This window comes from Vulpes vulpes, chromosome 12 (assembly GCF_048418805.1).
Source record: "Vulpes vulpes isolate BD-2025 chromosome 12, VulVul3, whole genome shotgun sequence".
NCBI classification, from domain to species: domain Eukaryota; kingdom Metazoa; phylum Chordata; class Mammalia; order Carnivora; family Canidae; genus Vulpes; species Vulpes vulpes.
Window position 1 is genome coordinate 13,032,098 of NC_132791.1, and position 24,628 is coordinate 13,056,725.

Genomic DNA, 24,628 nt, shown 5'->3' on the forward strand with positions numbered 1-24,628 from the left:
TAATTTAAAAAAGTTTATTTATCATCCCAAACTGATTATATATTATAAATTCTGATCAAAATAATAATATTAAAGGTATTTTCAGTAGTACCACAAACTACCTGTACCTGAAGATAAAATCAAATAGTCAACTGGTAAGGATACATTGAAATTTACCCATGTTTAAAATATCACTTTGTTTAAAAATTCACATACATGTTTTTCTCGTTTTGAATTAGAAGGGACACACAAATAGCTATATATGGTCTTCATTTAATAAACCCATGCTCTGAATGAGTCATCAAAAGACTACAAAATCTTATAATTTTCTTTAATGGCACATGAGACAGTACATTGTTTTATAAAACAAAATACAGTACTTCTAATTCTCTTCATACACCTTTTCAACCCCACTGTGAGAGCTGCTCATAAGTGTATAGCAGCTGTTGAGTAATGGGTTCCTACATCATCTCTGTATTGGGTTGTGTTGGGGGATGGCAAGAGGGACATTATAACCCAGAAGTTCTGAAAATACAGAAGCACAGATTTCTCATTAGAAAAATGTATACTTGCCTAATTTAGTACGGGTTCTGTAAAAAGGTATTACTATTGAATCGTTCTGTTTGACTTATAAACTATAATTAGATTTTAGTTTGTGCAGAGAAGCTAAAATAGCTTAAAACATACTGTTCATTCTTGCCTGAAACATAAACACAAATTTGATGAAAGAAGGTGGAAATGAGTATTTTCGATTCTCCTTTACTAAAAGTACTGATAGTTATATGACACTAAGTATTCCAAGTTCCTTCTCTCTGGAAATTGTAACTTATACCTGATTTTGGCTGGGTAGAGATTTAGTAACAAGGAGATGAGGGTTTACCTCTAGAAAAAGCTAGAATGCTGAAATAGTCCAGGGCAGAACAAGAATTAAATCTAGGGAGGGAGAGAGAGGGAACTGCTTAGGGCCAAGGAACTATGTAACATAAGGGATCATATAAAGAGACCTTAGGAGACAGTAGCCTGACCAATAAAATGAAAATACTAGTTCTATTTAGAGAAGGAGGCAACTTGGTAATGTCTCTGAATTCATGAACCATACAGTTTGTCCTTTAATGCCTTGATTTAATGAAACAAATTTTTTCCCTAAGCAAATTCAGTTACCCACCTCCTGAGTAAGGATTGTATTCTGAACCATAGTTTCCTTAATCTTATTTGAAGGATTAGAAAAGGGACTTGGAAGTAGGAAATGGAACATTTCTTGAGAACTTACTTAATCCTAGGCCTGATGCTAAGCACTTTATGTTCCATTTTATCCTACCGAAATTCTAGAAAAGTACACATTTCCCCAATTCACTTATGTGGAAATTGAGGCTGAGAGGTCCTCTACCACAAATCCCACATGACGAAGCTGGGATGCAAACTCAGGCCAAATTCAGAAGTTTGTGGTCTTTTTATACTAATATGCTGACTCCCCTAAGTGAAACATTAGAGGTGACCTACCACAGGTCTCAATGACAGAGGAAGAAGAGGAAAGAGAAATTCCCTCAAAGATATCCTTTCATCTGGTCAGGAATTGGAGTTTTTCCATGGTAATTATCAGAAGTTGAGAATGTGGCACTTTCTCTGACTAGTCTTGAGGGTAAATTTCCCATGGAGATTTATAATATTAAGGATGAAAGAAGTGTTCATTTTCCAGAAGGTGAAACTTGGGAGAGTCTCAGAGACATTTGCAGCCTTACTTAGGTTTGTGATACTGGGTAAGGTATTAGGCTAGAGTGTGGGAATTCATTCCAAGTGTGTTTCCCAGATGCAGCTCTGGTCCCCAATCTATAACCCCTGCTTTTCTATGTAACACCCTGCTCTTCTGTCTGCCATCTGAAGCTTTGTAACCATATTAAGACTAGATACAATGGTTTGGGGTCACAGAGAAGAATAGCAATGAGCACAACTTATCCTCAACTTCTAGTATCCATAAGAGAGTATCAACAAGGGAAGGAGGAAGGATTCTTTGGAAATGAGTGCTTAGCCAATGGTTTTTTGGGGAGTTGGAAGGGGTGAAGTAGCAATGGGACACATCTTGAGCTTAAGAGAATCAGGTATTGGGGATCCCTGGGTGGCGCAGCGGTTTGGCGCCTGCCTTTGGCCCAGGGCGCGATCCTGGAGACCCAGGATCGAATCCCACGTCGGGCTCCCAGTGCATGGAGCCTGCTTCTCCCTCTGCCTGTGTCTCTGCCTCTCTCTCTCTGTGTGACTATCATAAAAAAAAAAAAAAAAAAAAAAAGAATCAGGTACTTCTGGACGTTAAGAATATCATAATAAAGGCTGATGTCTCCACATAGGAACTATTTCACTGTTTGGAGATATGGCATTTTGCAGATAAAGGTATGAAGATAGCCTAAGTATTTTGGACAAGAAAGAAATACTCCTTAATCTCTTTGTCAGCTCAGGCTCTCAATCTGAGCAGAAAGATATTAAGTGGAGAACGGCAGAAATACCCTGAAACTTACTCCTAAGGCAGAGGTTGACTTCTCTGTCAAGTATCTCAAGCAGAGTTAAAGATGCTGTGCTGTGATGCAATGAACTAGGAACTGGGCGAAAAGTCATGGCACTCTTAAGTTTTAGATTCAGGTGTTTCTCAAATCACTGCTATAGCTTATTGATTTAGCTATAAAATGAAAGGGATAAAATGAATGTGACCTCTTTTAAGACTCAAGAGCAAGATGATTTTCACTCAAGAGTATACTTGTTTTGGGAGGAAGTGGTAGACATTCTGCCACCTAGTGGTCATATTACAGGGTTTGTAGCTAGGGAATTAAAGAAACTGATTATCCCACTGCCCAGCTTCTTAGGGATGCTTGATTTTAGGAACTGCTGTCATACTACACTTTTATTCCAGGAGCCAGGTATCAGTAGTTGCAGCAGAGGGGAGAAGGCCAAGTGCTCCTTGCTTAAAGAAGGAGTGAGTGACCACCAGGTTGTCAAGGGAGAGGTTATCAATCTTGCCTCTCAGGATCTCTCTGGAGGATATCCAGGGGTACCTAACTTCCAAGTTAATATAAGAGGTTTTCGCCTATAAACCAGACAAAGTGGACCTGAAAGTAGCCATATCAGGAGAATTACTGGGATACTCAGGTGAAGAAAGAAAAATGATCTTATGAGGTTTGATGGTAGATCCACCTGAACCAAGGTCTCTGGACACTGAGCACAGTTAAGAACTGTCAAGAAGCACAGGATGAGGTATGGCTGAATCTGTATCAGAAGCAAGCCTGGCCTTCAGAGTCCGGGGGAAAGCTTTCATTCCCTCAAGTCAGGGAAGGAACAAAGTAAGAGCAGTAACCTGTAAAACCAGAAGGCAGTCAGGGAAGGTATTTCAGCTGCCAGTGGTCTGTGGAGGGAAGGACACAGAATCTCTGTCAATGAGACCAAGACATCTCAGGTTTTGGATTATTCAAGACCTTGGACTACAGAGACAGATAAAAAAAAAAATAACCTAAATAGTGGTGGGTAAGACCTCTACCACCTGGCAAACAGTGGAAGCCTCAATTTGAAATGGTCAGAAATGTGTATTGCACTTTTATATACACTTCTAGATGCTGAGCACAAGCAAATGGTCCTCAGTAAGCAAGGCAGATTTTGCTCAGGAACACTATTATTATCTGATATTTTTTTTCAACCATGAAAAATGAAATTACGTTCGGCTTTTTGGAATTTGGGTATGATTTCTGTGGGCTGATTTTCCAGCAAAGAGAGACTGATTACAATGGCCTGTCCTTTGGGGACAAGTTTAATGGTAATCTATAAGGCTCTCTAAAAGCCTCATTATGTTAGTTAGGAAAAGATCCAATGGTCACATGTTGAAAGCTCATCCTAACAAAGGAATTTGGGTCAGTGGTTAACATTTATCAAAAAGTTTTTGGTGTTTTGAAAATATCAAGTGGTGTGGTTTCAGGTCACTTTTCCCAACCTTGTTTTAGAGAAACTCAGCCTATTCCCTCGGACCCTCTGCTTTCCATTTCTGACACTCCTGTTATTCTCTGGTTTTAGAGGAAAATCTGGGATTTTGTCAAGTTGTCCTGAACAGCCTAGATAAAACGTTAAGACTCAGCTTCCTTTCCTGAACAAATAAAAAGATAGCAGTGTTTATTGTATATATACATATACCTCTACTTTTCACTTGGAATATATAATTAAAGTGATTCATGAGATGTGGAAGACAGAGCCATCCCATCCCACTCAGAAAACTATCTTGAGGCAGGGGAAAGGAAACTGAAGGGTTTTAGAATGGGTGGTATTTGACAAAGCAGGAAGTCTGAGTTCCTGTCCCATCAATATGCAACAGATACAACATCTAGATAGAACAATGAGAATGGATACAGACTTTACAAACACCATGATCTGGGAGTGGGAGGACGGAGAAAGCATTTGTCAGGTTTGCCGTTCATCTTCGTTTGGGGACATGGTAGTACAGAAGGGAGGGAACAGGTAGGTTCATATACTATTTAAATTGGCTTGCTGGCCATAAATGAAAGATATGGAGCTGCAATTGATGAATGAATGCACTGAAGAGTAAGTACACTTAGAAACATAAGAGGTATTTCTACTAATATTTTAGTGTTAACATTAAAATTGGGAGTACAAGGATTATAAATTCAGAAAATATTAATGTCCATGAATGGCTCATATTTTTACCTAACAGATGGCTGGGAATGAAATAAGGAAAGTAACTTTTGTGAAATCACAACCCTTTCAAAATCATGTCTGGTAACATGATCTCGCTCGAATGATTTGTTAACAAGTGCTACAGAGGTCAGTGAAAATATTCTCACAATGACTGGAAATTCAAGCATCACACAAGCACAAGCTTTCTTTTCACTTAAAATATAAAAATAGAAATTGTACAGGAATTTGCATATCTTTGACACAGCTAAAAAGAAGCTCTCATTCTCACAGAATGATGCCCTATACTCTAAAACAATTCCATACTGGGTTGCTTGTAAAATGAATGTTCTAGCATCTTTTCTTGATGTCACCTAAAGTCTGATCACTTAAATATTAACTCCGACTCTACAACCTTGAAAGCAGCACTAACATACAAGCTTAACTGCTGATTACAGGAGTGGGCTATTCTTTTTTACTGGTATATTCTCCTTTAGCTTTGCCCAATAAACCCATCTTCCAGTCCAAACATTACCTAACAGTTTTAAAGAACATCATATTCTACAGGAACTTCAAAGGGTAAGGATGTTTCCCTCAAAAGAAAATTGAGGTGCTTACCAAAGGGAAGGAAAAGAGAGACAGGCGTGTGTGTCACTCATGTCTGCTTCTCCACTGTAACCTAGCACTGTACCTGGCACATAGGGACTCCTGAATAAAAGTAAATGAGAGAATTCAATCAGATGGCTCAGAGGTTAGGACTCTTTCTGCATCTTCAGACTCAACATATATCTTTGGCCCCTACTTACATTTGACAAATAGAGATTTATCTTCTTAAATAGTTAGAATCCACCTGTTTCAGAAGGGGAATTTTATCATTTCAACCTATTGTCTCAGTATAACTGGATAACCTCATCCCACTCAGAAATAGGCCAGATTCCATTGGGCTGCACGTTGGGGGGAGAGCGCTTCCAGTCCCACGTCTTCACAGGAATCTTCCAGGTTTTACCATAGTTGGCTTCAATGTATTCAGTGGTTTCACAGGGCACATGAACCTTCATGTCTACAAACTCAGTCCAGCACAGTGTAAACTTGGGAAACAGGTATCTGTGGCAAAACAGAGGCAATGTGCAGAGGGATGAGACTCAATAGAAGTCCGGTCTAAGGAACCCAGCTGCTAGTGCACTTGGGATTGAAGGAAAATTCTCTCCCATTAAATAGCTTTGGGGACAAATATAGTGGACATTTTGTTGTTTCTGACTGTCCAGCCTTCCCTTCCACTTTTAATGTTTTTTTTTTAATTTTAAAGATTTTATTTATTTATTCATGATAGACAGAGGGGGGAGGGCAGAGACACAGGCAGAGGGAGAAGCAGGCTCCATGCAGGGAGCCTGATGTGGGACTCGATCCTGGGACCCCAGGATCACGCCCTGGGCCAAAGGCAGGGACTGAACCGCTGAGCTTCCCAGGGATCCCCTCCACTTTTAATGTTGACAGCATCCCCATTTCCCTGTCCCTATGGTTCAGGAAGGGCTGACCCCACCCCCTCTCTAGAGACGGGTAAAAAAAAAAAAAGACCCAGGCTTAACTAGTATATTATATTATTAGTATATTATAGTGATTGGATCAGGGTTGGGAATATACACAAATTAGGCAAATAAGTCAGCTTTGGGATTTCCACTGGAACTACTGGAAGAAAGAGGCATTCTTTCTGCTGAGGTTTCTAAGCCGGTGGGGTGGAAGCTGAGCATCTTTGTTATCTATTAGCAAGAAGAGCCTGAAGATGAGGTCAAAGCAAAAAAGCTCCCAAAACGTGGAGAGAAATGACCAGCTCAGAAAACCCTAGAGAAGGACTTGGATTTGGCTGTAACCATTCCTTAAATATCTCAGGTAAGCCAATGAATATATAAGTATTTTTTTAAACTACATTTCTAATATTTGAAATTCTTCATACACAGAGGGAGGTACATGTAGCAGTGAGAAAGGAAACAAAACCCTTCTAGTCAGCCACAGAACCTGAATCAATTCTGGCAATATAAAGACAAATTCTCCAACAACAGTACCACAAATGCTTGTGTCTTTGTGACAGGCCTTATTCACACCTGCATTCTGAGTTTCACTGTGGTCCTAGATAGCTTCTGATAACCTAGTCAGCTTAGAGAGCTAAAGAAGAAACTCTCAGGATCAGCCAGGGTATTTTTCAAACTCCTTTGCTAACTCATACTGTAGTGAAAATTTCACACCACAGTACATGAATGTGGTAGGATGCACTAAGATCGCTTTTTGGGGATCTTCACACCCCAGCCCCCTCCTCAAATGCAGAAAGAGACCTAATGCCTGGATGTCCTGTACTTGAACAATATTTCCCTTAAAGACAGTGATATGGACCACATTCTTTCTGCTTTTATTTTACCACCTGCCCCCCTCCCTTAAATTTCTGTTCTCAGCCACAAACTTACTTTCTTATTTTTAACAGTTCACACATCATTAAATCCCCATCAAATTCAAACTGCCACTGAAAGAATCTAACTACAGAACACTGAAATAAGTACCACATGTGTGAGGTGAATCTTCTTTTCTTTCAACGTGGACTTTCCAAGGATATCTAGCAACTGTGACTCCAAGATGCATTCCCAGGCTTCTGTCCCTCACATGAACCTACCTGTAGTTTCTGTCTTTCTTTCATCTCAGATGTGAAAGAAAGTCTTTACATCAGCCCAGGCAATGTTAGTTATAATGAATTTTACTCTATGGTGGAACTATTTTAACTAGCAGATATGTTTAAGAAATTAAGCCAAATTATGTTTCTTAAAGGTACTCCAGATCAGTAAATTCAATTCAATATATTACCAAGGAAAACTAAAATGAGCAGTTTCGTTAGATTTAAGTTTATATTATAACCTTATATTCTGTGTTGGTGTTTTCTGAGAAATGTTTCTTTTCTTCACATGAAAAGAACTTTCAGAAATGAGATTTCAAGTGGCAATAGCAGAGATCACAGAAACTTAAAATATCAGTGGATTAAAGAAAAAAGGAACAGGAAAGAGCCAGATGTCAAAGCATAATCATATTGTGGAAATGGGATCTAGCTGGGATATTCTCCAAGGAAAGGTCAGTTCTCATACATTCTGCTTTTAAATATCATGTTTTACCACCAGATGAACATAAAGCCATACATGAAAATGAGAGGCTGAACAAATTCTAAAGAAAGCAACAAGTTCCTTCTACCCAAACCAATGGGTGCTGGCAGTTAATAGACAATCCCAGCTGGCTTCTGTGAAAAGACGGCCATAGCAAATCTCATAGCTGAGGAAGAAATAAGATACAGCATAGCTCTACCATCTGCTGGTCCCAATTTTATTCTGCACACTCATATTCATGGAATTGCTTATTTTGTCATCAGACACAGCCATCCATCACCGGCCTCCACCCTCCCCTATCAGATGCTGGTCAGAAGAATGTCCACCTGTCCCATCCTATCAAGTGGACACACTCTAGTTGAAATAAAGCAGAAATTATGGTCTATCTTGTTACACAGGCCAGGAAGCTCCTCTCTTAAATATTAGCCTCTATAGTCTATCAAAGAGAAAGAAAAATCACAGGTCCAGGATAGACAGGGTAAATGAGAATACTACAAATTTTACAGAAGCAGTATTTTAAACAATGAAATGTTCAAATGAACAAAACCAAAACATTAAAAGCACATAAACAATGTATAAAAATAACACAAAGACAATTTAACTCAAATGTTCATTTTTGCTCCTAAATGGAAATATCCCTAAATCATTATGGTTTTCTTTTCACTAAAAAATTTTTCAGTTCAATCAGCAAAAAGAAAATTCCAGCTTCCTAGGAGAAGAGGAAAGATAAACAAACCATAAAATGTGAAAGCTGACTGTAAAATGGGACTGAGGAGAGGAAGAGGGAGTCAGTGACACAGAATATCACATGCCATGTACTCTGCCCAGGTTACCAGTAAACAATGACTAAGACTAGAACACACCATGGATCTGTGACATTACCTTACCTTAGTTTTTAAAGCAAAGATTAAGTTTGGCTAAGCAGTTTGCACTTTAAAGCTCTGGGACAGGATCCAGAATGGGAACAGATTTAAATTCACACTAAGGCAACCCTTGGTTTAAGGGATCTTTTCAAACACACAAAAAGCCTTCCATTCACATTTTCTATTTCATAGTTCGTTTACTTCATTTTATCTTTGCATAAAAGAATAATTAGAATTAAGACTTAGAGTTAAAAAAAAAAAAAAAGAGTTGGAGTAGACCATTGCATTTTCTTCCTCACAGACCTCCTTACAATCTGTAAAACTACTTACTGGTTGCTGTATAAAGTAATCTCATCAGTTTAATTGTGCAACCTATAAACATAATTGCTAAATGAAAAACACTTTTTATTATTACTAGTTAGCTAGGCTAAGTGAGCGAGAGAGAGAGAAAAACTATCAATTACAACTGAATTTGACCTTTTTAAACATAAGCTGCATTAAACTCCAAGTTGGAACAGCAGAGCCATGTTTTTAAACAAGAATTTCCTGCAAAACAACACAAATGGTTTATTCTCATTACCAGTTTTGTCTCTGCTTTTAATTCTTAATTTCTTTTTCTTGTGTTATTCTAGTGCCTAAGCCCTCTAGCATTCTACTTAATAGAAGCAGAGAGAGTACATTTTTTTTTTCTGATTTTTGATAGAAAGGCTTAAAAAGTTTATCACGAAATATGATTGCTTCTTTTAGGTTTTTAGTATATTCCCTTTATCCAGTTAAAGAAATTCTGAACTCTTTTATTCCAAGCTTGCTAAAAGGCCTCCCCACCTGCCCCCCTTTTGGTTAATTACGAAATTTATCAAACATTTGCAATGTCATTTATTGAAATAATAATGGAGGGGGTTTTCCTTTAATCTTTTAATCCTTTAATGTTGAGAATTGCACTAATATATAAATACTACAAAATTTGATTCATTGTGTTTAAGGTATCCTCATCTGTGTTTGACAATACTGTAATTTTCCTTTAAAAAATTTTTGGCACTGTTCAAGTCATTTTGCTATCAGTCTCATACAATAAGTTGCTTAAAGCATTCTTTTTCTTTTTAAAATTTCTGACATAGGAAATATAGGGAATAATCTCTCTGGTAAGGCATGGTAAAACTTCCCTGTAAACTTTCAGTAGGGAAAAGACAGGGGAAGGAGAATTTCCGATTATTGATTAAATTTCTTTCATGAGTATGGGTTATCCAGATCTTCCTGAGTTAATTTTGACATTTGTTTTTTCCCAGAAAAATTTATCATTTTCACATTATACCTAATTATCAAATTTATGACTTAACATTGTCCTTAGCATTTTCTTTTGAAAGTTGGTGTAATGAATTAAAAACATAGTTTCTTTTTTTTTTTTTATTTTTGGCTGATTTTAAAATGTTTATTCTTTAAAAATTTAGTTTCGTTTTACACTGCTATACAGAGTTCTTAATGTTTCTTTGCCAATGGAATATAACGGAATTTTACAACTATATAAAAAAGTTACCTTTGTTTAAGAAATGGTATTTACTGTGTGTAGAGTTGACAGTATTCTCTACGACCCAGAACCCTAATTAACTGACGAAATAAGCTACCTCAAAAGGGATATTACAGGATTTCCCAAAAGAAAAATATAGACACACACACGTGGGCACATACACATATACACACATACATACACTCTTCTGTGGCTCAAAAGACAGTATCACGGTCTCCTCTGCAGGGAACTTATAATTACCAAATACAATTTAGTGATAAGAAAAATCCTTTCAGTGATGAAAAAATAATTCTAAGTCCCATCAAAGTACTGCTGTAGTTTATGCATAAGAAATTACTTAACCATGAAGACAAGAGAAACAAAAGCAAAAATGAACTATTGGGACTTCATCAAGATAAGAAGCTTTTGTACAGCAAAAGATACAGTCAACAAAACTCAAAGACAACCTACAGAATGGGGGGGTGGGGGTGACAGGGTGATGGGCACTGAGGTGGGCACTTGACGGGATGAGCACTGGGTGTTATTCTATATGTTGGCAAATTGAACACCAATAAAAAGAAATTTATAAAAATAAAAAAAAGAAACTACTTAATCTTCTGCTATTCCAAATATATTTAATGCTCATTTTTTTAAGATGAGTGTCGCCCCGGCCAAAGTAACTGCATTGTATCTTTGAAACAAAGCAGAAAAACAAACAAAGAAAACTGCTGGTGACAAATATACAGCAAATTTATTTCTTCATTTTTCTCAAAGACTGAAACCAAGTCTCAGGACCACAACGAGATAGTAACTCATCTATTTTCAAAGACCTTTTGTAGACTCTAAAGCTCTTGGGCTTCGGTAAATTGTCCTTAATTTTACTTTTTTTCTTGATCAATCTTGCTAGATGTCTGTTTATTAGTTTTTAATTTATTTTTTTTTAAGAACCAGCATTTGGATTTGTTGACCTTTGATACTGTTTTTTTATTTCATTAATTTTTTTCTCTTGGCTTTCTTCTATTTGCCTAGGCTGAATGTACTATTCTTTTACTTTAATTAAATGCTTATTTTTTTTAAATCTATTTTTTCATATTTAAATGCTTTTAAGGCTGTAAGTTTCTCTCTCGTCTTTTAACTGCATCCTACAAGTTTCTATCTGTAATACATTATCATTGAGTCCTAAAAATTTTTATAATTCCCACTATTATTTCCTTTTTAAGTCATTAGTTATTAAGGAAGGCATTTTAAAGTTTCCCTACATTTTAAAGATGTCTTTAATTCCATTGTGGTCATACAATGCCATCTACTGAAATAATCATGTAGGGTTTCTTCCTTTAATCTGTTAACATACAGAATGTCCTTCCCTCCATCCCTCTCCCTTTCTCACTCTCTCTCACATACACAGATTTTATTAATGCTCTGAAATTTATTAAGATTGCCTTTATGATATACTACATAATCAACTTTTTATAAATGTTCCATTTTATAGCAGATAAGAAAGTATATTTAGCATTTGTTGGGTAAAGACTTTTATATAATACCCAATAAATTAAGCTTGTTGATTTTGTTCATATTTTCAGTAGTTTTGCCAATTTCTTCTTTGGTTGAATCAGCAGTTTTTAAAATAAAAGTATTTTAGAATCTAATAAGTATTTTAGAATACATGTCAAATATTCATTGGAATTTCATCAGCTTCTGATTTACATGCATAAAGACCATATATTTTTTAAAGATTTTATTTATTTTTAGAGAGAGAATGGGGGAGAAGCAGAGGAAGATGGAGAGAGAGAATCTCAAGCAGACTACACACTGAGTGTGGAGCCCCACATGGGGCTTGATCTCATGACCCTGATAACATCACCTGAACTGAAATCAAGAGTCTGATGCTTTATTGAAAGAGCCACTAGAGGGAACCCTGGGTGGCGCAGCGGTGTGGCGCCTGCCTTTGGCCCAGGGCGGGATCCTGGAGACCCAGGATCGAATCCCACGTCGGGCTCCCGGTGCATGGAGCCTGCTTCTCCCTCTGCCTGTGTCTCTGCCCCTCTCTCTCTCTCTCTCTCTCTGTGACTATCATAAATAAATAAAAATTAAAAAAAAAAGAAAGAGCCACTAGAGACCATATTATTAAAATCATACAAACTTCTTGGTGGACTATTTCCTTGTAAAATTATGTAGTGGGCCTTTTAATCCTTTAATATTTTTCCCCTAAAATTCTATTTTGTCTGATACTAAAATTATAGCAGCAGTTTTCTTTAGTTAATAATATTGGGGTGTATCTTTTTCCATCTCTAATTTTCAACCTTGCTGGGTGATTTTGCTTTAGGTGTGCCTCTTGCCAAGTATTATATATAGCTATGTTCTGTTTTTCTATCCTGGTTTAATCTTCATCTCTATAAAGGTTAGTTTAAACTGTTAATATTTCTTATAAATAATTTTATATTTAGACATATTTTGAATTCTAGAGCCAGACTGCTTGGGCTCAAATCCTGGCACCACTTTTCTTATCAGTTATTACAGCTGTTAATCTCTTTGTGCCTTAATTTCTTCATTTATAAAATGGGGGACTAACAGTACGTCGGAGGGAAGTTAGCATAGAATAATCAGAATAGTGTCTAGCACACACACGGTAAGTGCAATTACACTGCTAACTGCTGTAATGATTATCCTTAAATGTTTTCAGTTTGCCATACCTTTTCTTAGCCCACCTTTCCTAATTTCATTGATATAGGTTTATAAATTCCCTTTTGATCTGTTTATTTGGGCTTTTTAAAAACAAATTTTTTTAAAATAAAATAATCTCTACACCCAATGTGGGGCTTAAATTCACAACCCTGAGATCAAGAGTCACATTCTCTACCAACTGTGCCAGCCATGTGCCCCTTTTTGGAAATTTTAAATAATATTTCTATCTAGTAGTAGTTACTCTTTGTAATAGCTGTTTTTTTTAAAAGTATACTTCACTATACATCTCACTATAAGATTTTCTGATAAAAACTGAATGTATGCAGAATCTCTACCTTCTTCCTACACACAGAATTTAAATGTACTTACTCCTTGAACACTGACAAATCACCTCCTCCTCAACTTATCAAGATTTTTCCTTTTTTGACTTTTCTCTTTGTAACACATTGTCATTTTATTTTTTACAGGCAACAGCTGACAAATTTACTGATATATTTTACCCATTTCTGTGTTCACCATTATTTCATATATATTATGTCTTCCTTCTCAGTCCTTTAATAGATCTTTAAGTGTGGATCTCTGAGATGTGAACTTTCTTAGTCTTTTTATACGTGTAAATGTCTTTATCTTGACTTCCTTCCTGAGTGCTGTTATACTTGCACATAACTTAGTTATTTTTCTGCAGCTTTTGAAAGATGCTATAACCTCTTAGAATTATCTTCTGGCATCTACTGTTGCAGAGGTATATTTGCTGTTCCTTTGTGAGCAGTCTATTTTATCTGGCAGCCTGCAAAATTTTTTGGTTTTGACATTACAGTTTCCTTAAAAAGTATCTAGATGTAGATTTAATATTTATCCTGCTTGTCTCTCTTTAATTTGGGAATTCTATTTAAATACTGCTTTTTTATCATTTACTCCATTCTCTTAGGGCTCAGATATATCTTTATTTTATTTTTATATTTATTTTTTAATATTTATTTGATATAAGTGACACATGTTACATAAGCTTCAGGTGTTCATACTAACAAGTTTATACATTATGCTATGTTCATCACAAGCATAGCTGCCATCTATCTCAATACACAGCTATTGCAATACTGATTATACTCCTTATGCTGTGCCTTTTATTCCCATAACTTATTCGTTCCATAACTGGAAGCTTATATGTCCCCACTCCCCTTCACCCAATTTGGCCAGCTCCCTTTCCCCCTCTTCTCTGGCAACAATCAATTTGTTCTCTGTATTTATAGGTCTGATTCTGCTTTCTGCTTGCCTGTTCATTGTTTCAGATTTCATTTATGCATGAAATCACATGGTATTTCTCAGTCTGACTTACTTCAGTTAGTATAATACTCTGTAGGTCCATTTATGTTTTCTTTAATGGCAAGATCTCATCCTTTTTATAGCTGTGTAATATCCCACTGTGTGTGTGTGTGATACACACATTATATCTTCCTTATGTATTTGTCTACTGATGGACACTCAGGCACTCAGGTTGTTTCCATATCTTGACTATTTTAAAAAAATGCTGAGATGAACAGGGGTACATACATCTTTTCAAACTAGTGTTTTTGTTTTCTTTGGGTAAGTACCCAACATTGGAATTACTGCATCATATATTTCTATTTTTAATTTTTCGAGGAACCTCCATACTGAACCAATTTACATTCCCATCAACAGGGTATAAGGGTTCCTTTTTCTCCACATCCTCACTAACACTTGTTATTTCTTGTGTTTTTGACAGGTGTAAAGTGAGATCTCATTGTGATTTTGATTTGCATTTCTCTAATTAGTAATGCTGATCAGCTAAGTCTTTTAGACACATTCAACAGTGTTGCATGCTTGGACCAAAGGATATGGCAAAGTGAGGAAATTACTGTGCCACGTTAAGTCATCACCTCATTTTTGTCCAATTTTCTAAGAATTGGAACCCACACTTTATAATTGTTATAGTATACTGACTAGCATTTTTAAAATGATCTCTTCTACTAAGCCTCTCACAATTCCACCACAGATAATACAGAACCAAAAAGGGTAACAGTGGAGTGGGTAATATACTTTTCAGAGCCTAAGCTAGAATATAATCTCTGAGACCTTTATTGATCCCATACTCCACTCCTATCCCAAACTTCTAACATGTAACCAATATACACAGTGTATGCATGTTTTATAAAATAAAATTCTACCCACTGAACCTCATTTTCCCATGACTTACAGTGTAAATGGAGTGATTCCACCTATTCTATCAACTATTAAACTCTACAATCTCCATAGGACAGAACTACTTATTATCTATATACTATAAGAGAAACAAGAACAAATTTATATCATTAATGAGTAGACAAATTAAAGCTTGTATGGATAGTTGTTATTGTGTAACACCTGAATGCACCTGCATAATGACTATATCAAAAACTATCCATTTAAAGTATGCACAAAACTTTTTTTTTTTTTGCACAAAACTTTAATGTCAGAAACAAAGCCTCAGGATATTTTTATTTCTACTTAATAATTCTAAAAAATGAGATCTACAGTTTATCAACAACCAATTAGATGCAGCTGTGCTTGCTTTCTCTCAGGCAATTTTAATGGTATTTCTCTTTGGATATAATAACTAAAAAAGAAATATTAAATTATGACTTCAAATTTTATACTAAAATAGAAAAAGCTTCTTTTATTTTGAACTCAGATTACCTAATTGTAGGTAGCCTGCCTTGATCAAATTCATCACTTCTGGTTCCAGTTATCCCCCTATTTCAGCACATTATCTTGAGCTCTTTTCTCATGTTGGTTTTCTAAGTCAACATTTTAAAAAAGATTTTATTTATTTGAGAGAGAGAGAGAGAGAATGAGAGAGAAAGCAAGAGTGGGGGAAGAAAAAGGGGGAGAGGGACAAGCAGACTCTGAGCTGAGCACAGAACCCAATGTGGGACTTGAACACATGACCCTGAGATCATGACCTGAAATGAAATCAAGAGTCAGACACTTAATAGACTAAACCACCAAAAGCTTTTTTAAACACTGTATATAAACTTTTTTCTAAATGAGCTTTTTTAAAAAAGAGTTTATTTGAGAGAGAACAAGAGAGAGAGCACAAGCAGTAGGAGGGGCAGAGGGAGAAGCAGACTCCCCATCGAGCATGGAGCCTGACATGGTGCTTGATCCTAGGACCCCTGGTGCTTGATCCTAGGATCAGGACCTGAGCTGAAACCAGAGTCAGGCACTTAACCAACTGAGCCACCCAGGCATCCCTCTAAATAAACTTTTTTGAGAAGTAATTTACATATAATTAAATGCATCCATTTTAAGTTTTGAGAAACACATATACCTGTGTAACCACTACAACAATTAAGAAACAAAATACTTCTACCACCCTGCTTCCCAAAGGTCCCCATGCTCTTTGGCATGTCATGTAGTAGATCTATTCTGGCCCCTGGCAATCACTGATCTAACAACATCCTTCATTGGTTATGTGTGTTCTACAATTTCAAATACATGCAGCTACCAATAAGTCATGTAGTAGAGGACTACAAGTCATGTAGTAGATCTATTCTGGCCCCTGGCAAGTCATGTAGTAGATCTATTCTGGCCCCTGGCAATCACTGATCTAACAACATCCTTCATTGGTTATGCGTGTTCTACAATTTTAAATACATGCAGCTACGTAGTATGTCTGACTTCCTCCACTAAGCATAATATTTTGGACATTCATCTATGTTATTGCATGTATCAGTAGTTCATTTCTCTCTATTGCTGAGTAGTATGCCACCGCATAAACATGTAAGTTGTTTATCTGGTCAGAAAATGGACAGTTGGGTTGTTTTCTTTTCTTTTTTTCTTTTTTTTCTTTTGGTTACCATGAGTAAGAATGCTATGAACATTCATGTCAACTCTTTCAGTGAAAATATGTTTTTATTTCTCCTGGACTACTACCTTATAGAAAACTTTATAGAATTACATTCTTTTTTAAAAAATATTTTATTTATTTATTTGAGAGAGAGAGAGAAAGCAAGAGAAAGAGTATGAGTGGGGATAAGGAGAGGGAGAAGCAGACTCCCCACTGAGCAGGGAGCCTGACTCGGGGCTTGATCGCAGGACCCTGAGATCATGACCTGAGCTGAACATAGATGCTTAACCAACTGAGCCACTCAGGCACCCTTAGAATTACATTTAAACAAGACATATGGCGGTCTTAAAAAATATAATTTACCTCACACAGATGAAAGGTCTGCCATTTATTCATTCTGAGGTAATCTTTTTTTAAAAAAAAGATTTTATCTTTATTTTATCTTAAGTAATCTCTATACCAATGTAGGGCTTGAACTTACAACCCCTAGCTCAAGAGTCACATGCTCTACTAACTGCAGTAGTCAGGTTCCCCTGAAATAATCCTTTCTTTAAAAAACCAAATAAACAAAGTTAACTATATAACTAACTCCCACTTCTGTATATTGTATACAGGTAGAGGTTTGGAGATACAATTAAGGAAACCTAAGACAATATTGTAAAATATGGAGATATAAATAGAATAGGAAATGTGAGATCATTTTTAGAAAAGTCTATGTTTTAAATACACTTTATTTGTAAATTTTTTTAAAAGATTTTATTTATTTATTCATGAGAGACAGAGACAGAGAGAGAGAGAGAGAGAGAGAGAGAGAGAGGCAGAGATACAGGCAGGAGAAGCAGCCTCCATGCAGGGAGCCCGATGCGGGACTCAATTCTGGGTCTCCAGGATCACACCCTAGGCTGAAGGGGGCGCCAAACCACTGAGCCCCCCCCGGGGCCGTCCTAAATACACTAATTTAAAGAAATAATTCAAATTCGTCGTTTTAGCTTCACAGCTATAAGTACTAAAAAGGCAAACATATTTTTGAGAGCTAAAACCATGGGAGCTTGGTATCAATCTATAAAGCTGAGAGAACCTAGGAGTAGAGATTCAACAACTAACTTTAACTTCTGGTAAAACAGAATGGCTGAAAAAACTGGGTGGCTTGACCTTGTGGTTCTGATGCTACAAAGGTGGTAGGTGGATCAAGATACCAGTCTGGTATTATTACCTTATCATCTTAATAAAACAAATGCATTTAAGGACTGATTTTGGTTTCATGTAGGGCTCAGGTCTCACTCAGTCCAACAGATTTACCAGGCCTGATTCTATCTATAACTCAGAAAGGAAAGCCAAATCAGCAGAAGTTCCCAAATAAGGTATGAAAAAGTAAAGGAAAAAAAAAATCTATGGAAATTCAGAACAAAGAGAGATTATTTCCAATTAAGAGTACTGAGGAGCAACATCAAAAAAGGGAACTCAATGCCCTTGAATGGACACAACTGGGACATGTCATGATATATTATAAGCCAGTACTACTTAGTGACATGCTTAAAATCTTGGTCTCAAAGAAGTTGCAAAAGGCTGGCTATTATTTATTTATTTATTTATTATTTATTTATTTATTTATTTACTTATTTATTTATTTACGATAGTCACACACACACACACAGAGAGAGGCAGAGACAGAGGCAGAGGGAGAAGCAGGCTCCATGCACCGGGAGCCCGACGTGGGATTCGATCCCGGGTCTCCAGGATCGCGCCCTGAGCCAAAGGCAGTCGCTAAACTGCTGTGCCACCCAGGGATCCCAAGGCTGGGTATCTAAATGCAATGTGGTATCTTGAGTTATATCCTAAGACAGAAAAAGGACATTAAGGAGAAAAACTGGTGAAACCCAAATCATGTCTGGAATTCAGTTCATTGTAATACACCAATGTTAGTTTCTTAGCTTTGAGCAAGGTACTGTGGTACCACATTAGGAATAACTGGCATACAGAAACTCTGTGTTATCTTTGCAACTTTTCTGTAAATCAAAAATGATCATAAAATAAAAAGTTTATCTAAAAAATAGGGGTGAGGGGTGTCTGGGTGGCTCGGCGGTTCAGCGTCTGCCTTTGGCTCGGGGTGTGATCCCAGGATCCTTATGAGGAGCCTGCTTCTCTGTCTGCCTGGGTCTCTGTTTCTGTCTCTCTCTGTGTCTCTCATGTATAAATAAATAAAATCTTAAAAAAAAATAAAAATAAAAAGTACGAATGAAAAGACAGAATAAAACATGCTGCAAGGAAGACTGAGGAAGCCCATACAACTTCTAAGAGTCCTAACAAGTCAAAAGAAAAACAAGACTGAGGAATAAAATCTTGGACTTTACTGGTATTGGAACATTACCCACTTACCCTTTGTACTTGTCAAACAGCACAAATAATGATTCCATTTCTGGGAATCTAGTCAAGGAAACAATCCATAATTAAGCTTTTACTTTATATAAAAAATACTCAGAATTTTTTAATAAGAAGAAAAATAGAAATAGTTTAAAGAGAAAAATAGTTAAGTAAAACTATTATTAGGCCTTTCTCCATATTCCTACCAAGTCTACCTAACAAACTTTTCTATTTTAAAGCCACATTTCCTTGCTGTCACTTCTAGACAGACTTTGATTTGGTATCTCAACTATATATAATATATACTTCAATTACTATACTGTTGATAAAATACTTTAATAATTTGTTTTGTGGTCCATACTATGAAATCCTTGACAGCAGAAACTAAGTATGTTCACATGAGAATACTTAGCACATAGAGTTAGTAAATAAACTCTGCAGAAATGAAACATTATATGAGAGCCACACTTGGATAAAGTCTAGTCCCACAGAAAACAAATCCAAATTTTGTGAAGATCTGTACAATAATCAGAAATATCAGAAGTATCAGACAAATATCAGAATATCTACAAATATCAGAAGGTGTAAGGAACCCACTACTAGCTCATGGAGTACCATGTTTCCTATTAGAGGTTAGAGAGGTAGCTATATTACTCTGATAATATCATAGAGTAGAAGGGCTATGTTCATAGCAGGAGTCTTTACAATATGATAGATCGTGGTGATGCTAACATCACGTACATATAAGAATATAGGCTCTGAAGTGATATGGCCCCACGTCTGAGTATTAGCTTTGCCTTAATTTCTACATCTATAAAATGAAGGTGACAAGATTAATGCCTCCCTCATAAACTTGTGAAGATTAAATGAGATGATGCATATAAAAGCTTGGCATAGTGCCTGGCACATGGTAGTTAGTTTTTATTATTACTTCTCAAACTTCTGGCCCCTATTTACATCAGCTGACTCAGATGGGAAAGAAAGAAATAACCCCAAGAAACCTGGGCAGCATCTGTAGGAACTGTGAAGTTATGGAATAAAAACATCACATCCTGATGACTCAGTTATTATATTCATCACTTTTTATTACTAGTGATTGGGACTCTGGAGAAGAAAAATAAGTACACAAAATTCAGACCCACTGGAGTAAATAATCCAAGTTAACACTGTGTTGAAGGTAACTATGTTCGTGTCAGAGCAACACAGTAGCACAAACAGTAATAATAATAATATAGTAATGATAGGAGCAGCAGTAGTTAATGTTTATAGAGTACTTACTAAGTGCCACGTACTGTTGTAAATGCATTTCATATATTAACTCACTCAACCTACTAAGTCTTAGAAATAAGAACTTAGGCTTAAGAACCCAGCAGCTCTGGAGTTAAATCTCGGTTCTACCATTAATGAGCAAGTTATTTCATTTCTCTAAGTGTTACTTTCCTCATATCTGACTGGGAGTGAGAACACCTAACCCACAGGGATAATGTGAGGATTGTCTGAGATAATAAACATAAAGTACCTATCATGTGCCAGATAACCAGTATCAATACTCTAATAGCTATATATATTATTCACAATATTATTATTACATCTGAGGACCAAAAACATCATTTTGCAGGCATGCAGAGTAAAGTTTCAAAAGGAGGAATTTTTTCTTTCTTCCTGAGTTCCTTGTTAGCCTTTTTTTTTTTTAATGCATTCTATGATAGTATTAAGCTTTTCTCAGAATGAACATGAATACAAAGTAAAATACTATACAGATAAAAAGACCTTTAGAGTAGCTTTAAAAGCTTTTTTCCCCCCTCAAGGAATAGTAGTGGTGAAAATACTATAGTTCCTTCAAGTAAATAGAGCTGAAAAGAATGAAAATGGCATATGGCTGGAGGAATCTTCCAAAGAAACTACTCTACACAGCCATCCCCTGTTCTTTTCTCTGCCTTTTAAGGTCACAGTAACAGGATAGAAAATCTGGGATTCACACCATCTGTCCAGACAGTTCCATCACTGCTCATTTCTCTTGTTAAATAATCAGAACACTTCACACTTCCCAAACACTGCTACCATAAAGAGCAGTTACAGCAGAATGAAAGAAGCTCTTTCTATGCAGAAATGTACTGGTTAGAAATGAATCGTTCTTTTGAAGTTTGTGGGTTTCAGATCATGTTAGTGAGAAGAAAGGTATTCAAGCCTCGGAAGGAAATTTAAGAATAACAATGATAATACTGGGAAAAAAAACAATGATAATACTGACTCTAGAAAGTACCTTTCTTAGAAAAAAGGTGAGATTCTCATATGAGTTCTCTAAGAATAGATTTGGCAGTTTAATATTGAGTTAATTATATAGGTATCTAATCCGTAAGTTTCTCATAAGATGAAGAAGAGAAATAGTTTTCTTTACCCCTGTCCTACTACTAGTAGTAGTAATAATAGCAGCCAATAATTACTTGACACTCAGGATATCTTTAATTCTCTTCAAAACTTTTTATGTATTAACTCACTTAATCCTTAAAGCCATTCTATGTAGCAATTTCTATTATTATTATCAATTTTACACTTGAGGAGACAGGCACAGAGAGGCTAAATAACTTGCCCACAGTAACAGAGCTAGTAAAGAATAAAGCTGGGATTCAAAAGCAAGTAGACTGGCTCTATCCCTTCAATTTCTTTTTTATTTTTATTTTTATTTTATTTTAAGATTTTATTTATTTGAGAGGGAGAGTACCTGCACACAGGAGTGGGGGGTAGAGGAGACGGGAGGGAGAGGGAGAAGCAGGCTCCCCACCTGAGAGGCTGCAGTGCGTGGCATTCCAGTAGTGCTTTGTGTGGAGTCAGGGGACCATTCCCCCGGTGACTTTGAAGGGAAGCCTTCTGAGAAGCTTGGGAGTATCCCTTCAATTTCTGTGCTACACTATCTTATAGTTTTTAAAGAAGCCTCTAAATCATACACTAATTTTAACTTTTCAATTTTTTTTTAAAGATTTATTTATTTTAGAGAGAAAAAGAGTAAGAGTGAGCACGAGCAGGAGGGGCCGAGGGAGAGGGAGAGAGAATCTCGAGCATACTCCATACTGAATGTGAAGCCTGATGCAGGGCTCTACTTCATGACCCTGAGATCATGACCTGAACTGAAACCAAGAGTCAGACACTTCAACCGAGTCACCCACGCACCTCCAAATTCAGCTTCTTTATTATATTTGGATAAACAAACTATAGCTAATGTTACAAACACTTACCCCCATTCACCTAGCCACAGTGAGAATGTCAATTTTATGTTAATTTCTGTCTTCTAATCAGAGCTTAACCTTATAATGAGAATTCAACCGTACATGAAGACTCCTTACCTTCAAATAAAGATTCAGCAATATCAAGAGGGTGTGTCAATGCACCCAGGAAAAACCAGTCTGAAAACGACATTTCTCTTCTGTGTTATAGAAATTCCCCACCCTGCCCAATGGCTCAAATGTATTCAACAGCAGAAGCTCCAATCTTAGCTAGTTAGTGAGGCAAATTTATGCTTTGGGTCACAGAACTACCATAATAATGATAATAATCACATTAGTAATCATAATAATGATAACCACATTTTTTACTGATAACTGAGTGCTAAGCATTTTGCCAGATGCCTCAAATTGTGAGGTGTATTAGGGAGGCAGTGAGGAGTGGTGGCTAAAGGCCAGGTTGCTGTCTAAGTCTTTCACTTATGTGCTGTGTAGTCTTGAACAACTACTTACAGTATCAGCACCTCACCGAATACCTGCCTCCTAAGATTGTTTTGATGATTATATGTTAACAGATACAAAATATTCATAATAGTCAAACACAGTAATACTATCCAAAGTTAGCAGACTAGGAGATTAATGTTCAGAAAAGCTAAAGGCCACAAACTGGTTACGGTGTAGCTGAAGTCTCCTATGTCTGTCTGACTCCAAAGCCCATGCTCTGTGGGCTCCTGTTCTCATTCATTCACCTCTCTTTGTCTTTCCCTCTCAGAATTGAGAATAGGTCAACTGCATCATAAAGGAGAACATAGTGGCTCTAATGTCATTTTTGTCTTTTCTCATCAGAAAGTTTTACTGTAACAGCATTAAAAAAAATGTTAAAAATGTCAATCTAACATACTGCACTCCATCAATTCTGAAACATTTCCCCCTACCCAAATTTTTCCATCTGTGAATCATGTGTCTTAGAATTATAATTGGCAGTATTTTTCCTTTCTTCATAGCACAAAGAATAATGGTGCATCTTATAATCCATATCATCTTAAATTTGACAAAATATGGTAGCTGTTAAGCTCAATGAGTATACTTTAAGGATCAGCCCGCAGTTATTGTTGAAGTCATATTCTACAGCTTGTTGAGCATTCATGGCTTCAAAGCAGTTCGGTCCCAACATCCTCACTTAAATTTCACTTCACCCTGACTATCCCCTTCTTACTGACCCTTTGCCCATTTCCATCAAATTAACAAGCTCTTACTATTGAAAAAGCCAATTAGTGTTGTGGCTACGGCTCTGGCCACAGTGTGCCTTGTTTTGCTTTTCCCTTTCTGATGCCTCAAAGGCTTCTAATCATAATGACTCTTTAGACTGAAGTCCCAGGGGCACTTCCTCCTCTTAAACTGTCCTTATCAGCAGTCCATACTTTCCAAACATAATTGGGCTTTATGGGTAAAATGAGGAAGAATAAGTTAATAGTGAAATTGTGACAGTCTTTTATTTGTTTTTTTCAGTTGCTTCCTCAATTTCTACCTTCTGAAGTTATTTCTCTGGCCCCTTTTATAAGTACTTATCTGATTCATACTTAAATTTTTTTCCTGTTTTGGCCTGAGTGCCTCCATTCCACATATGGTCAGTCTCTTCATAGAAGAAAAAAATGTCGAGTTTTATATCATCTTTTCCCTGGAAAGATAGTTCCAAGCTGTCCTCTACCTAGGAGGAAGATGAAAACTTTCACAGACTGAAATGAAGGAAGTATATTTAAAAAAAAAAAAAAAAAAGATTTTATTTTGTAGAGAGAATACTGATTCTAACATTTTTTAAAAGCTGAAACCCTCTGAAAATGGGATTTATCAGTAGCATGACATCATTTCATTTCTTAAATGCATATAAAATAATGTTGCTTCTGACAATTAATGAAAACTCAGAGGAAATGATTTACAGTAGCTAAATTACCACTCTGCAGAACATCCTGTTCCTGAGCCCGTTTCTGACTAAAGAAGGAAAGGAATCAAGAAAAATGATTCCCTTTAATAATCAAGTAAACCTGTTAGGAAATAAGTCTCTCATCTCAATCAATAATAAGTACCTAGGTAAATGTGGTATCATAGAAACTCATCCACATACCATAAATCATTACATTATGTACTTAAAAAAAGAAGAAACAAAAGTTAAAGGTACAAAGAATTTTGAGAGCATTTCCCTAAAGAAACTGAATGATTTAAGTTTCTTAACAAATAATTATGTTCCCATTAATCTTGATGTATCTGTCTTGTTATAGCACTAATCACATAATTATTATGTGTTTTTTTCCCCCAATTAGACAGTGAACACCTCAAGGATAAGTACTGTTACTTATCTTTGTGTCCAGGTGCAGAGGCAGTGC

The 24,628-nt window shown here is 36.4% G+C and overlaps 1 protein-coding gene across 9 annotated transcripts in view; it reads right to left on the reverse strand.

Annotated features, from left to right (window-relative positions):
- Window positions 1-24,628, reverse strand: part of FKTN (fukutin) — a 65,298-nt gene continuing 40,670 nt past the window's right edge. For 3 of the 9 annotated variants that reach the window (XM_026002719.2, XM_072727789.1, XM_026002720.2), the window contains 2 exons: window positions 23,828-23,955; window positions 1-5,739 (listed from right to left, as the gene is read on the reverse strand). In XM_026002719.2, coding sequence (XP_025858504.1) covers window positions 5,526-5,739; window positions 23,828-23,955 — 342 coding nt within the window. In that variant the 3' untranslated portion in view covers window positions 1-5,525. Of the gene's footprint in view, window positions 5,740-19,044; window positions 19,093-23,827; window positions 23,956-24,628 lie in introns of all 9 variants that reach the window. The other 6 variants (XR_011995458.1, XR_011995459.1, XR_003235586.2 and 3 more) reach the window with 3 other exon arrangements.